The sequence below is a fragment of the Hyalella azteca genome, unplaced genomic scaffold (assembly GCF_000764305.2).
Source record: "Hyalella azteca isolate HAZT.00-mixed unplaced genomic scaffold, Hazt_2.0.2 contig6917, whole genome shotgun sequence".
Lineage (NCBI taxonomy): Eukaryota > Metazoa > Arthropoda > Malacostraca > Amphipoda > Hyalellidae > Hyalella > Hyalella azteca.
In genome coordinates this window covers 57,358-73,278 of record NW_025937057.1, presented here as the reverse complement: position 1 = coordinate 73,278, position 15,921 = coordinate 57,358, and the positions used below count along the sequence as shown (strand labels likewise).

The 15,921-nt window shown below is 38.7% G+C and overlaps 1 protein-coding gene and 1 non-coding gene across 2 annotated transcripts in view; both read left to right on the top strand.

Moving 5' to 3' along the window:
• The first annotated feature begins 610 nt into the window (after positions 1-610).
• Positions 611-682, top strand: Trnad-guc. The gene has a single exon. It is a non-coding gene; the product is annotated as a tRNA-Asp (tRNA).
• Positions 683-14,272: 13,590 nt separating this feature from the next.
• Positions 14,273-15,921, top strand: part of LOC108678863 (transmembrane protein 65) — a 6,687-nt gene continuing 5,038 nt past the window's right edge. Inside the window, exon 1 of the mRNA XM_018167362.2 lies at positions 14,273-14,603. Coding sequence (XP_018022851.1) covers positions 14,339-14,603 — 265 coding nt within the window. The 5' untranslated portion in view covers positions 14,273-14,338. The remainder of the gene's footprint in view (positions 14,604-15,921) is intronic.

Genomic DNA, 15,921 nt, shown 5'->3' with positions numbered 1-15,921 from the left:
GTAGTGTTTGACGTTTGCATTAGATAAATATTATGATCTCTCAGGCCATAAATATTTGTTTTCTTTTTGTACGTACTATTATTGTAATTAATATTATATTATTGCTCGTTTCTTTACACCATACATTCTGCCATACATTCGGTATAATCAATAAGTTTTTCTCCCAAGACTTGGTAATTTCTACCTAAATTCTGGGTGCTCAGCCGTCAAAAAAAACAATTATTCTTTAATGGCAACACCTATTTCTTAGCTCTCGTAAAACTAAGTGGAGTAGATAAATGAAGGGTTTGATCTGAATCTTCATTCAATTTTGTCGTCCTTTATAGTGGAGTGGTGAGCATCCCCGCCTGTCACGCGGGAGACAAGAGTATAATGATTAGCCACCAGGGAGAAAATTATAATTATTAAAGGAATACTTATGAAGAATTATATTGCTTTATTATCCTTAAATCACAATAGCTTAATAAAAACTAAGGATTTCATAGGAAACGCTCTTATTTAAATTCAATTTTACGGATACACTTTTTATAATGTTGTTCAGTCCTCGGAATTGGGCCCGGTAATTTAAAAAAAGTAATCCATGATTAAATGCACGTATAATTCTACTTACTCCTCGGTAGTATAGTGGTGAGTATCCCCGCCTGTCACGCGGGAGACCGGGGTTCGATTCCCCGCCGGGGAGAAAATTTTTTAGTAAAAACACCTATAATAAAGTAACGGCACCAAAAAATTAAACTACTTCAATCCGCCGGAAACATGTTATCATGCTTCAATCATAGAAAATATTTGTTCTCGACACATCCATGGAATTTATGATAACATTGGTACCTGAAGAAATCTATGGGGGCGCGTGCCCAAACTTCAGGGCAAACTTAGCCCAACTACACACTTTAGTCATATTCCTGTCCGTGGTAAGAACGCTAGAAGGAATAGAAGCCTATATGAAGTCTAGTTCTCAAAGCCACACCGCCGTATTTCCACAGTCACCGCTTAAGCATGCCCAAGTTAAGTGTGGTCAAACTACATCTGGCCAAACCTATTCCCACCTAACCTCTTCTGGCCTAACCTACACGCGTTACAACATTGCATTCTTGGTATTAGTTTCGGACGTAGCAGTCCCAGGCCACGATGGATCGCTGCCTCTGATTATCGCGTATCCGCCCGCATTTGGACCAGCTGATGCACGATGCTGTTGCTAGCTTCTCGCCGCTGATAGTGGCAGGGGAGGTCGATCTGGGATTGTGCCCAGCAACACGTCCAGTCGTCTCTTGAAGGTCTCCAGGGTGAACTCCCTCTCTCTTATAACTCCAGGGTGAGATCCCCCTCTCTTAGATTTTTTAGTAGGGCGTTAAACAGCCTCGTCTCGGCCCTGCCACGGAAAGTGTTCCTTCCCGCAGGGATTGAAATCTGACTGCAGATCTGTTACGTAGTTGGGGGATCTTGCACAGTCTTCCCTTTTTCTCGTTGTGGTATGTCTCAAATAATCCTGAAGATGTCGCTCTCGAAGTTTGGCGCCATTCCGGTTATCATTTTCCATGCGTACAGATTGATACAGATCATTTTCCATGCGTCGCTCTCCCGTCACCATGTGCATGCAAAACGAACCTGAGCGAACCTAACCTAACCGCAATGGCTGCTAGACGTTAGAGAGGAGGAGCATGTGTGAACGTAGAGCAAGTCATTGGCTGCAAGAAGGTTGGGCGTCGGGGCAGCGTGAATAGGTTAGGCCAGAAGAGGTTAGGCCAGAAGAGGTTAGGCCATAGTGTGTGAGGCCGCATGCAGAACTGCTTGCTTATAAGCGAGCATGCTGAAGTTTTGTCTGAAGACCTACGGTGCTATTATCTTTAAGCAGTATTTTACTGGTGCGGATTACGGTGTTCCATTGTAGACTGCGGCTTCTATCTCTGAGGCTGAGTAAAGTTATTGCATACTGAGGCTGAGCGTTGGCTCCATGGCTTATTTAAGAGTTACATTTGTTGTTCACGGCTACCCCCCCCCCATATATGTACGCCAGACGTAAGATGCTTGAAAAGCTTATAATGGTAGGGTAGTATAACAAGGTTGAAACGCGACTCAGTGCTAGATAAATCTCTTACAAGTAGAATAATTTCAAATTTGGTCAGGTTATGGCGTGTCGAGATTATCCGAGTCGAAATATTTGTACATGACAGCAGTAACACTAGCTAGGAGTTGTATTTATCCCGTACGAAACACGTTAAGGATACGTGCATTTTAGTCTTCGGAGCTGACATCCAAGTAATTATATAGCTCACTCACAATGTGATCCACATATAGCATACTAACCTGCTTGATCGAAAGCTGTCATAGGAATTGGTTATTAACAAAATTAAAAAAAAAAATCCGTAAAATATGCTAGCAATGCTCGAATTAAGATGTACAGTAAACGCACATCACGTCTTATGAACGAGGTAAAACCATTTTTGCGAGACAGGTGGGGTTCCATGAATATTTACTATAGTATCAGGCGAAGGTGGCGTTCGTTTTAAGGGATTTTGATAATCCGTTAGATTTGAGAATCCCTTTATAAAGTTTACTTACATTCTTACCGTGATAATTAACCCTTTGTCTTGGTTCATGGGAACTAAATAAACTAATGTGGGCTTTGAAATGTTGAGGAAATTATATTTTTATGTTATGATTACCTTTAAATTATTTAAGTAAGAAAATTTTATTAATAATATTCTAATGGAAGGCAGGGCAAACTTTTGGAACCACATCAAGGGCTTAATTGTTATCAGAGGGCCGCATGTATTCAAATTATTTTGCATATTTAATTGTAATTCGCAGTGAATTAGATATGAACTGATGATAAAACATGTGAGCATGCAAGGTTGGCACAGCAGGCAGGTTCTTTATATTATACTAACCTACTACAAACCTTAATTAGAAAATATAGTGAGTTTCAAGAAAAAATCGTATAGCCAAATAAAATCTACAAGAAATCTCAACGGATACATGCATTTTGGCTCTGCTAAAATACTCTAACAAACGTATTAATATTTAAAGAGTAGCGATTCCTCGTGATAACACCGATAGAATTATAATATCAGATACATATAATATCTCATCGAAGTAAGTATCGTAGATACGCGATCGAATAGCGCTCAAATATTTAGAACCTTGTAGTGTCAGAAACACATACCAACACTCAGAAAAAAATACCATTTGCTCGTTTATTGTAACAATTTCCTACCGGTCAGTTCTGCTGTAGTTGAACAAACGTGCCAGCAAGAGGCAATTGAACGAACAGCTATGTCCACGTGAGCAACACCCTGTGTATGACTTGCACTTTGAAGCTTCATATAGGGAAAACTTCCCAGTGAGCCATGTTCCATATAATACAGCAACGGATGATCGGCAAGAAACGAACTATGCATCACGACGGCTGAATTGAATTATTTCAACGTCAGCGCTGTCCCAGTAGTCGAAAAAAACGAAAAAAACGTACAGCACTCTTTTCGTACGGGTTTGCGTGCTACAACGTGTAGAGAAAAGTCGTCTATTAAGGGCTAGCGATGATGCATGACAGTACATTACGTGTGTCTCAAGTACATAAAATTCTATGTTATATCAAAACACGTCATCGTCATAGGACAACATGCAGAAACAATTTATGAAACGAGAGCAGATAAATTCTGCCATGATACCACGAGAAGAGCACCACTACATGAGGCTTTTATCATGGCATTTGTGGCCGTAAAAAAAGTTTTATTGCACCACGCACACCTCGCTATCGTCCTCGCCTTTATTTGCACACCACATGACGCGGCACAAGTGACAACCTGGACCGAGACTCGAGGATGGGCGCTTCAGCCTGGCAGCAGCTGGTGTGGATTTAATAATGTTGAGTTGCTTTATGAATTTAGAATGGCATAAAACAAACAGGTGGATAAGCATAAGTCAATACGAATAGAAGTTTCAAGTGAAGGACTTATGGCTTTTTATGTGAATAAGCATATATAGGTCAATATGAAGACGAGCTTCATGTACAGGACTCATGGATTTTTAGATTATTATTTATTGATGGGAACGACAGAAAGCGGAGATTCGACAACCTGCCGTATCTTGTTTAAATGAAAATGAAGATAGAGATGAAGAAATAGAAGATCATTGTAGTTTAATGTCAATTTTTTTCTGCTTGCATACGCATTTCATATCAGTAAAAAACATGTAAAAATAAAATCAATGCTATTGAAGATTCATTAAAGAAAGTAGATTTCAGGGGCCGATGACACTTAGTTTGCGTGAGCGCATTAATTTGTAGCTACTCACTAAGTGATTATGTCTAAAGTTCTTTCAAAAGAAGCAACGATGTGATGTTAACTTAAAGATTAAAACAATAAAGGGAATGAATCATTTGGGCAGGAATTTGTCTGCCCATAATCATGCCAGAATCACAGAACAATATAGAGAAGCAAATTACAGTAATTGGGTTGTAGTACTACGTATAATTGGTCACTCGGAAATTTTTCCTATACGGAGATTCAGCTTTATTATTACTGAGAAATAATTTTCGTATGTCATGTATCAATGCCCAGCTTTAATCTGTTTCAAAACGATGTCGTTTGACTAAACTTAACGCAATAATTGATCCGAGGACCATTGAATGAATGTTTCACACCAGGCAGGGAACGGTGGCTAAAATTTAAAAAAAAAACCCTCCCAAAATTTATACCCCGGAGTAAACACATCAAATGATAAATTATAGCCTTGAAATCCGGCATTAAAATCAACGTGGGTGCATCAAGCGAAGTAAGTTAGTCATGTGAGTATAGTTCTCCAGGCAGACGCGCTGACTACAGAAGCGGAGTAAATGGTAAAAAAAAAGATGTCAAAAAACCGCAATGACATCGCAAGAGTCCAGAGGTCCCCGGGCCTATAGGCAACGTCATCGGGACCTGAATGTAGCTGACCCACTTCTCAACTCGGCTCTTGCTTACGAGTGACCCATCTTTATACTAAAATTATGTATATATCAGTTAGTTGTCTACTTAATTATTACGAGTGACCCATCAATCTTTATACTAAAATCATGTATATAACTGTTAGTTATCTACTTGCAGTCGGCGACCAATCGGAAATTACTAATTGTCAGTAACCTATCATTGCCTGTTAACGATGTGCCAAATAATCAACGTGTTTGTCAAGAAGCGACGCCTTGTAATTGTCGGTATAGAACACATCTCGCAAATAGCATGAAAAATAAATGTAACAACATATTTTAAATTTTTAATACAGGTACATCATTTGGTGTTTACGATGCGAGTGCTAAGTCTTCACACTTCACACGTCCGACATTCCGAATTTTATGTCGTTTCTGGAGCTTTACAATTACTGCCGTCATTCTATCGAGTTCGAAAACCTAAGAAAATTTAAATTGACACGAGTGTAATTTAGCCGTTGATGACAAAATTGCTGTTTGGAGAATATATTATTTTCGGCTTATCAATTAATTATTGGGAATTAAAGAAAAACTACGAAGCTTGAAAAATTCTCCGGTACTATAACTCCAGAGATAATTTCGCAATAATCGTACGGTACCTTACCTGAGTTTTCATGACATTTTGGCGCAAATACATATTTCGTTAAAGGTAGGAAAAAGTAAATGGTAGAGCATAAATTAAGCAGTAACAAGCTTCCTGGGGATATATACTGATCCGACAGCCCTCGCAATAAAATTAACAACAAAAATTGTCAATTAATTAATACCAGTTAATTAATTGTTAAAAAAAATAACAAAAAATGATAGGAAGAAAACGAATATAACTCCTAACTGAGTAGACACCGCCCACGCTATAGGACTGATCTTCAACTAGGGAGCGAGGCGGCAGATGCTGCAGCGAGCGGCGATCTTGCCCGCTGGGCGTGTATGGAGGTAACGGGAGGTTATGACCAGCGCGGTGACCAATGCTGCGTTGGTTGAGGTAAGAAACGACTGGTATAACTCAATAATTACACTTAAAAAAGAAAGGACTTGTATAAACTCAAAAAATACACTTAGAAATCAAGTTCGTGAAATTATCCTGCAATTAAGGTGAGAAAGGACATGTATAAACTTAATAAATACACTAAAAATTAAGCTCAGGAAGGGGGTGAGAAAAGAATTGGGGTGAGAAAAGAATATTATGAACTGAAAAAATATGCTAAGAAATCAAGTTCAGGAAGTTTTCCTGAAATTTTATTTTCGCGAAACTTAACATTCGCTATTCAGACTGATTAATGCTGACAAGTTAAGACAGCATTATATACATGCTTGCTGTTATATTCGTAAATGCGGTGAGTGAATACAAATACGAGCTTACACATCAGGAAGAGGAACGAGTTAGAACTTCTTTCTCTGTGGCAACACATCGAATCCGTTTTAAAATTCGTGAATCTGCTATTTAGAGGAACAATTATAGACTGCAAAGTGCGACATATATAGGCAAGCGCCTAAAATTCACTTTCGCCAATAGATTTTTGAGGACACCATTCATACAAACATGCGTGTTGATATAAATAGAGTATGATTGAATTGCATTTCTGTACAAAATGAGCAAATCGACACGAAATATGGTTATATACTCATACTCAATTCATACGGTCAAGTCGCACAAATTGCCGGATATGAGCTTAGGATTCTAGTCCTCTATATGGACACCGATAATACTGCCATGTCGTACCTACAACTTTTTGCAAAACACCAAAAGCGACGGCAGTCACGATTTCGCCATTAATCAAGCAACATGATCTTGAAGCAAACTGAAACGCGATCGAACAACATACGATTACTGCGCTAAAAATCTGTTAAGTACACGACATTTACAGATTTTACATCATAACCAAGTACACGAATGTCAAATGCAATACCTACAAGAAATTACTCGCAAGAGTACTTATCTCTGTAGTTTTTCATTAACATACGACCTTATATCAGAGTTGATGTCGAAGAAATAGAAGCACAGGATGTCCGTCTCAGAGACGTGGCAGACTTCGTAATTATGCAGCGGCTATAACGGCATATGATGGCAGCAGCGTCATCCAGCTGTTCCTGAGGCCAGGTGGTAGCGCTGGCGAAGCCCGCACCGCTTGTTTCGAATTAAAATGCACTTTATTGAGTGACTGTGAAGTGATTTGTAAGATGTGGATAAATTAGGAGAGAAAACCAATGATATGTCATTAAATTATCGTTGACACTAACTTGAGTGGCAGCGACATACGAGCTTGATGTTATTTTGGTACGAAATTTATGTTATAGATACTACCAAATATAAAACAGAATTTCAATCATGATTTTGAGACTGGTTTGATAAATATGAAATAAATTTCCATGTACACATTCAAAATAATTTCTTAACAAAGTACAAAACTCAATAACACAGGCGAAAGATAAAAGAATGATATATCCATTGGAGGAGATTTTCAGTGAAAAAATGCGTGCCACCGCCACACATGCAAGATGCTAAACAGAAGAATGGGCAATAAATAATTATGGGATTCGTAAATAAATGTAAACAATGAAAACGAAAAAGAAAAAAAAGATACAACATTCCCCAGAACAGGAGCAAGTCTGAGTATATACGTGTAGATCATAATCCAGGATACACGCCTTTACCTGCTAACAGAATCTCATTTAATCAGGCCTTTAGAAGCGAGTATCATTGCCGATTATAAATTTTTCTGCAGGCACAAAAGGGTAGTTAGTAATTAACATTAAAACCTCAATATTAATGATTAAGGCAGCTCATCAGAAGGTGTGGTATATGGGCGCTGCATGGTATGGGCGCTGCATGGTATGGGCGCTGCATGGTATGGGCGCTGCATGGTATGGGCGCTGCATGGTATGGGCGCTGCATGGTATGTATACAAGAGACCGACATTCCAGTGCGGGTTGAGTACGCTGAGGAGTTGGACGGCGAGTAGAAAGCGCGTCTGGGGCTGCAGGGAATGTCATGCGTCGGCTACGGTGAAATGCGCATGCCTGGAATGCGTGCACAACGAAAGCTACATGCGGTATGCATAACTCAAGAATGCGGCTGTGCATAGAAATATTCGCACACGCCCAACACTCATTAGATCACTCGTCCAAGGACTCAATACTGTGAGATATTTTTGACTATACTATTGTTCAATATTCAATTTTAAATAATAGTCTTCAATTCTGCAATAACAAATGCACCAATTAAAGCATATTAAAGTGCAGTCTAGGCCCGTTTATGTAGTAGATGATGGGATTAAAACATCAATGATAACAGTTGCTAGAGAAGAATACAGCTCTCAAATGAAATAGATAAGAACGATGCAACGATCGACGACGCAATTAAAATGAGAATTAAGTGCTGAACTTAACTTCGATCTTCAAGCGTAAATAAATGAAATAAAATACAAACACACTTGAGGACACAAGTTTCAGTTACAAGCTGCATTTTTAGCGCATTTTCTCATTTATGGAAAAAATGCACTATTGTGCTCGCCATGTCCGTCTGTCTGTCCGTCTGTCTGTCTGTCTGTCCGTCTGTCCGTCCGACCATCCGTGACCTCAAGTTTTCGTCGACGAGAAAATGCGCTCTCTGTCACTCACTGCAGTGAGTACCGAGTTATAATTTTTTACTTTCAGCAATCCCTCAACGCCCTGAGAGGAGACCCGAGTCGGAAGCCGCGACATGTGAAATACCGCGACGTGGTTTCCTCTCGATCATTTTCATCAAACCCGCATTTTATATGCGTGTACAACATCAATAATTCTATATGAGGCCACACGGTACATAAATTATAATAAGAACGTTCAGGAAGATTTGAACCTAACCTTCTCGACAGCGACTACAAGATCGGTTATAACCTTATCCCAAAAATTTCATATATATCAACACAAGTACGGCATTCTACAAACTCTTTCTCGCATATTTCGAAAAGTCAAAACTCCTTTTGATTTTCGTTAGAACTATTCAAATGCAATTTTACAGATATTTATGTCATTTATTTCTGAAGCAAGACCGTCTGTCTGTTTACTCCGTTATGATGTACAACAGGCGCCATATGTTGCAAAAAGCATGGCCAAGTACGTTTAGGAGTTAAATTTCATCTTCATTATCACTTTTCTTCTGGTTATGAATTACCTGGTTTTCCCTGCCTGCTGCTAACGTGTGGGCATCTTTCACGCCAGAATTATTAGCTTTCGTAATTTTGAGTTATATTTAGGGCAATCCGTGATAAACTAAAGCTGCGCTAAGAGCAGCCCACAATAACAATGATTTTCTGTATTAAATTAAACTTCGATACTACCCGTTTAATTTACAATTTAAGAAACAACAACATTCGAACTAGTGACCGATGTTCCCTGTTACGGATGTTACACAGTGCACCCCAAACTTACGTAACATTTGTACGCGTAAGATGAATGCTTGACATTACTAAACAGTACGTGTGTCTGTGGGTACTTACTTACCTTAGGCGAGAGTGGAGCAAGCACATCCCTGCACAGTTGCTGCACAGCTGCTTTACTCCTGCGCACAGCTGCAGGCGACACGTGTAGTGCGTCAAGCAGCGAGGACATAACCGCGCTGGCTGTGCTGCTGCTCTTCAGGCACAGCACAAAACATCGTACAGCATCGTAAAGGAACACACGAGTATAACCTTTCTTCGCTGCGAGCTCACTTTACACCAGACATCAGCTCACGCTTTACATGGTGGCTGCTCATAACCTCAACAACACAGGTTAACCACACAATTCATCCTTAATTTTCTTTTGATTTGTACCGACGCAATCTAAGCTTTCACTCGTCGTGCAACGCACTAATACTACATGCACTAGCACTATATGCACTAGCTATGTAGGCCAACACTAACTAGCACAACTTCATCATAAATCACTTCTACTGTTTTCAGTTTTAGCTAAAATCGCTAATGCACTTCACTTAAGACAGCACAATTCTAACATGGGGATATGAAGAAAAATAGAATTATTACTGAATTTCTTAGTGGTAAAAAAAAACAAGAATTCGTTTCGTTTGAATTTCTCACTCTTGTCCTGGAATTAAGATTTTTGCGTTTCCAATATATTCGTGGAAGTTGACGCGTAGGTCACTTTCCTCACAGAACTGATGCGTTTTCTAAGTCTAATTATTGAACCTCTCACGCATCTCTTTATATTCATAGAATGGGCACCACGCAGCACCTCTCAGAAGCCACGATTCATAAACCACATACGACTGATAAATATGGTCTCCCAAACTGCCATTCTAGTTTTTAAATCCCAAGTAAAAAAATAATGGAATGAACAAGTTCCCTGTATCTGTCACGTCCACACGACCAACGACACTCCGCGCTCGCCTATAAATTAACAGAAGCAAGCAAATAAATGACACCATATAGCCAGGTCTGAATAAGATGTTCGTAAGCATGAAATCGTAATCAATATTCGATCCATTGGCGTTACAGTAAAATTAAATTAACGTTTTAATGTAGTCGTGTAAATGAGACAAAAAATCATTCTGTGAGTGGATCAATTCATGGCCACCACTTGGGTACTATATAAGATCAGCTTAACCAGCACTCGAATGTACATGTCAGGCGCTAACATGAACAGGGCAACCCTCATCTTACGAGCCTCATCTTTAGAATCTTCACGCGCAGCATACTTCTCTGTGATCCAGTTTCCCAGACAATACACGGCAGGGTGGAAATAACTCGTGCATTATTATAACAAGCACGAAGTGAATATTTATTTCTCTATAGCACACGAAGATAGCATTTCTCCTGACTCAATTATCCCCTTGAAGATTACAATCTGACTGGATATACAACTAAGTTCTCTCTATTTATTGTAATCCTGTTAAACAAAACAAGAGCATTTATGTACCAAAGAATAATAAATATCACACCAACGAACACGACATTATGCACTCGTCTGTAGATTACCGTTTAACCGGAGTGCAACAGAAAAACATCATCAATACTGTTCCCCGCCTTTCTTAAAGCACCACTACAACATTAGCACAAGAATAGCACATGGAAAATTTTTCTTCGCTCAAATTATCACGTCAACAATGACAGTTTAACACGGCGCTTCATTTCATCGCATGAGCCCACTGAAGAGTGAACACCATGCAAGAAAACAGCTATGCAAGCGAGACATGAGATTAGTCAAGACAGTAAGGTGGACAACTTAGCATCATTACCCAGAGCTGGACAGCTTAGCATCATTACCCAGAGCTGGGCAGCTTAGCATCATTACCCATAGCTGGACAGCTTAGAATCATTACCCAGAGCTGGGCAGCTTAGAATCATTACCCATTTATCCTGCTAGATGATTTTAACTTCTAACCTGATTTCTAACCTTCGTTTTCTTTGATGGATGGCAAATTATGAATAGTGGCAACTCAAGTATCATTGATGGTAGACAAATGTTGCTGCACAATTATCAGTAAAATTCATTCATTTATTAATTGATCATAAAATTACCAAAATTAATCTACAATTTTGAGAATGACTTTTCATCAACACATTTGCTGCAGGCGACATGTAACGCTCAATAAGTTGTGTTAGATAAGATTTTCTTTGAAAGTATGTGGTACTCGTGCACGAGGGAATCGTATGGAAATCATCGTATGGAAGAAATTATTGTACCGTTGACAGGGAAAGATGATGTACGTGAAGAGTATGGCTTAAAGGGACATCCAGTTTACTTAAACTAATATATATACTTATTGAATTTGTTTATACATATCGCATATCGCACAATTTCTCGAGATCTTTAATAAAACGCTCAAATAAATATAAGTGTAACGCCAATACCCGAGCTGAAAAGTCTCACTTAGCTGTTCGAAAGAAAGACAAGAATTCGTGACTTTTGCCTATTTTTGGCGGGCATAAAATTACTCCGTTATTCTTCGTTAACTTTTTGGTTGAAATCTGATCAGATTTTTTTGGATAATAACAATGCCTTTATCATTCCTATCATAGATACTTGTGAATTTCATGGTCCACGAATGAAAGAATATGGCTGATACCCACTGATTCTTACAGGCAAAAATTTAGAGTTAGTGAAGACTTTTAGGAGAAANATTCTTACAGGCAAAAATTTAGAGTTAGTGAAGACTTTTAGGACTAAGCATATGGGCACGGTTCACGATTGGACATAAATATCTCACGATTATCTATTCTTAGACAGGGGATCTATTATTTCGTGAGGAGTCCATCTATTCTTACATAGGGGCCCATGCCTTTTATAGGGGGCGCTGCTGCAATCAATTTGAGTGCAAAGTTACGTAAGCAAAGTTTCAAACCCATTCCTTATATAAAGGGCCCTGCTGCAATCAATGTGAGTGCAAAGTTACGTAAGTTTCACCCACGCATGGAATGTTGTCTACATGGCACCAGTCGATGATCCGTCAATAGCAATGAAGGGTTGGAAAGCATAGACGCGCATGCAAGTCTCCACAGGTTCACGATGCTAAGGACAGCAGTACAACTGTACCGTCATCGACGGGTTTCTTAGGATGAAAATCCTGTCAATACTACTTTTCCGTCATCAAGGCAGCAATCAATTCAAAATATTTCAATGTTTTTAAAAAATTCCGCCCCTATTATAGCTTAAGGTTACCATATCGTCTTTGTTGGTTCAACAATTAGCTGGACGGTAAGCACCTTCGTATACATTTCAACTAATTTTTAATTTGTAAACGTAAATCTGGACAGATTTTGTCATGGCACAGAGCGACAGTAACCTGCCTGGCCTTCGCAAACATTAGCGACTCGCTCACGTGTACAACTCTGTACATTCAAGTCATAACTGTTTCAAGGCATATGAACGAACAAACTTAGCAAGCGCCAAGCAGCTCACAACATACGAGTGCAACGAATAAAAGTCGCAAAATTATACTTATTTCTAAAAAAATTCATACAAATTAATAAATAGCGTCTACGGTGTGTATAAAAAACAGCGACTTGCTAATAGTCGCCAAAAACAGCGACTTGACAGTCACAGACGGTGTTACAGCGCCAGAAGTTAACTTAATAGGTAGTGCCGAATTATGTACGTATAATAGAGTGACAGTTTTAGCGCGAAGGTAATATATGCACATTTCACATGATTATATTTCTTAAGATTATGACAGAAAATACTTAAATTCTCGCCTATAAACTGGAGAATGGAAAATTTATCTTATAATAGTTTTGTCCAGTGACCATACACGTGCATTCAGCATCACGGCGTCGCGCAGCCCTGTCAGACGTGACTAGGGTAGTCCTGCAGATTCAACCGTCGAACGATTCGGATTGTCAACGCAACCAACCAGAAGCTTAAAAGTTATTCAATAATTTTAAATAGAAATCTTACATCTTTGATTTGATGGTAAGTAATGAGGAGATCGATTCAATATTTTTGAACCGTTGATCTCAGAGTTACCTACATTCATAGTGGCTACCTATAGAAACACAATTAGCACATGCCCGAAAATGTTACATGTAACATGGTCACCGAAATACAAACTTTACTTAAACACTCAGTAAATCAATGTGTAATTGAATATAAAATTTTAAAAATATATAATTTTGATTAACTAGTAAATTATTTTAGTAACTTTGAATTTTACCAATAAACAGCCTCACACTGTCACACAGTTCACGGCACAGTTACCAGCGTTGGCACTCAGATTCTCGGAAACGTAGCGCCACAACCTCCCATTTCCACAGTTCGACAGCAACTGAATGTTTGACCATGCACTAGGCAGACGGCAGTCCTGCTATTACGTTCCGGATTGCCCGGCACCGAATCTGAACAGGCATTTAGCTTATAACATTTCTACGAACCAATGATGACTTCAAACGATTTTGCGCTAGATTTATTTTGAGGGCTTCTTAACCTGAGAGGAATCGAGAAGATAGACAAATCCTAACAACTACAATACTCTGGCACAATTTTATATTTTTTATCGTTCCTGTTAATGTTGAACTGCTATAACTGCCTTATTAAATTTTTCCACACGCAATATAATACAAAATTTGAAAAGCATGGCTCTTTGATAGGTTTTAATTATGAGACCAAATTCCATAGATGATTTTCCTTACTTATTTTTCATTACATTTCATATTATTTGTAAATTGTAAATGAACAACCACTTGATCCAAAATTTTAATGAAAAATCAGTTAATTAACATTCTACAACCTAACGAGGGTTAAACTTTTTTCACAAATATTTTTATGTCAGAAATATCTCATTGTTTAAGTAGGTGCGGATTTAGTTCTGTTTTCTTGCTCCTCCGTGGTCTTGCAGTTGGAATCCCGTGTTTTTATCCGTAGTAGTTTTATCCATGTCCGGCCGTTTCTTTCATATTTAAAATGAAAAATTTACGGAAATTTGTTCACCTTTTGTGTTTTAAATCAGGCCATAATGTGCGTGGGCTTGAGATTAAGAGTTACAACCTAAGGACGTACTGCCAAATTTCTAAAGAGTCAAAAACGTCTGGAACATCAGCAACTGAAAGCTTAGTAGAAAATTTAGCTGTCCCAGATTTTGTTTCATCACTTTCGGCTGAGAAACGGCAGGAAATATTGCTTGAACTTCATAAACTTGAAGCTGCAGAGGCTAGGAAGAAAGCAGAAGGTAAGTTTCTCTTTATTCCTATGTGATAAACTGATCTTTTGCTATGAGTAAAAATACTAGATTAAAATGGAAATTTTGATATACCATAAACTGTAAAGTTGAACATAACACAGGAGGCCAAAGACTCAAATAAACCAATTACATAAAGGCTTAAAAAATTATCATTTAAAAATAAAATCTTGCAAACCAAAAGTGACATTTTTCATAAATTTTTAATCTCACCTAGCTAACTGGAAAATTCTGTAGAAGCCAAACATAAATTAATCAAAAACCCCTGTTCTTTATGCTGTGAATAGGCCTATGGCAAATTCTACATATTCTAAGCAAAGGATTTTTTCCATTTTCTTGTGTAAAAATTGACAACATTCCATTTTTACCTATAATTTTTGAGAAATACTGTCTAATATTCTAAATTGGGAATTTCATGGCCTAATTTTATATTCTAATTGACAATTACTGAATTAGATAGGAGATCAATAATCTAGCTGGAATATATTGGCTTCAGAAAAAAAAAAATGCTCTAGTCCTCCAAGTAGTCATAGCAGAGAAGTAAGATAGATTACAGGCCTATTTTCATGCGCCTAAGTGGAAAAAACGCGACTTCAGATGGATTAGTTCGCCTGGTAATGAATTCCGTAGAGGGCTTAGGCTGTGAAAAATTGGCACTAATTCCGCAAGATGCACAAAATTGATAATGAATTCAAGACGAATTCCGCAGCGCAACCAGCAAAGCGAAATCCGCGCGAAGTTCGAAGCCAAGAAGAAAATACGGAAGCCAGACGCACGATCGAACAGAAGCTACTGGACCAGGAGCAATGTTCATGTTCGTTGACCCACTTAACCGTGGTTTTGCTCGAGAAGAAAATATGACGTGAACGCAATCGTAAACGCGATGTACGAATACCGCCCTTCGGCTTACCAACACCAAGTACGAGAGTAATGAGACAACTAAGCAAGTCAGCAACCTTGCAGTTGATGATCTGCTAATGTGCGGGTGGGCAGTGTACTCTATTACTGTTGTGGGGTTCCCTTCATGATATAACACATCTCTGAATTGTTCGAGCACCGTAACCAATGGTGAGTTGAACTGGTTTTCATTCCTTTGCAACTAAATAATGTATGTTTGATATAATGTATTTTTCTATAGTAAATAGGAGTGGGAACTTTGGTGAGGCTCTCAATTCAAGACATGGAACGTTACTCATTACTGCCTGTCTCTTATACACATCTGATGTGTATAAGAGACAGGAATAGCTCTGCCTCCTCCCTCACCGTGCTCAGTTCTGAAGCTAAGACGTCTCGTGAACACCAGTCGGTG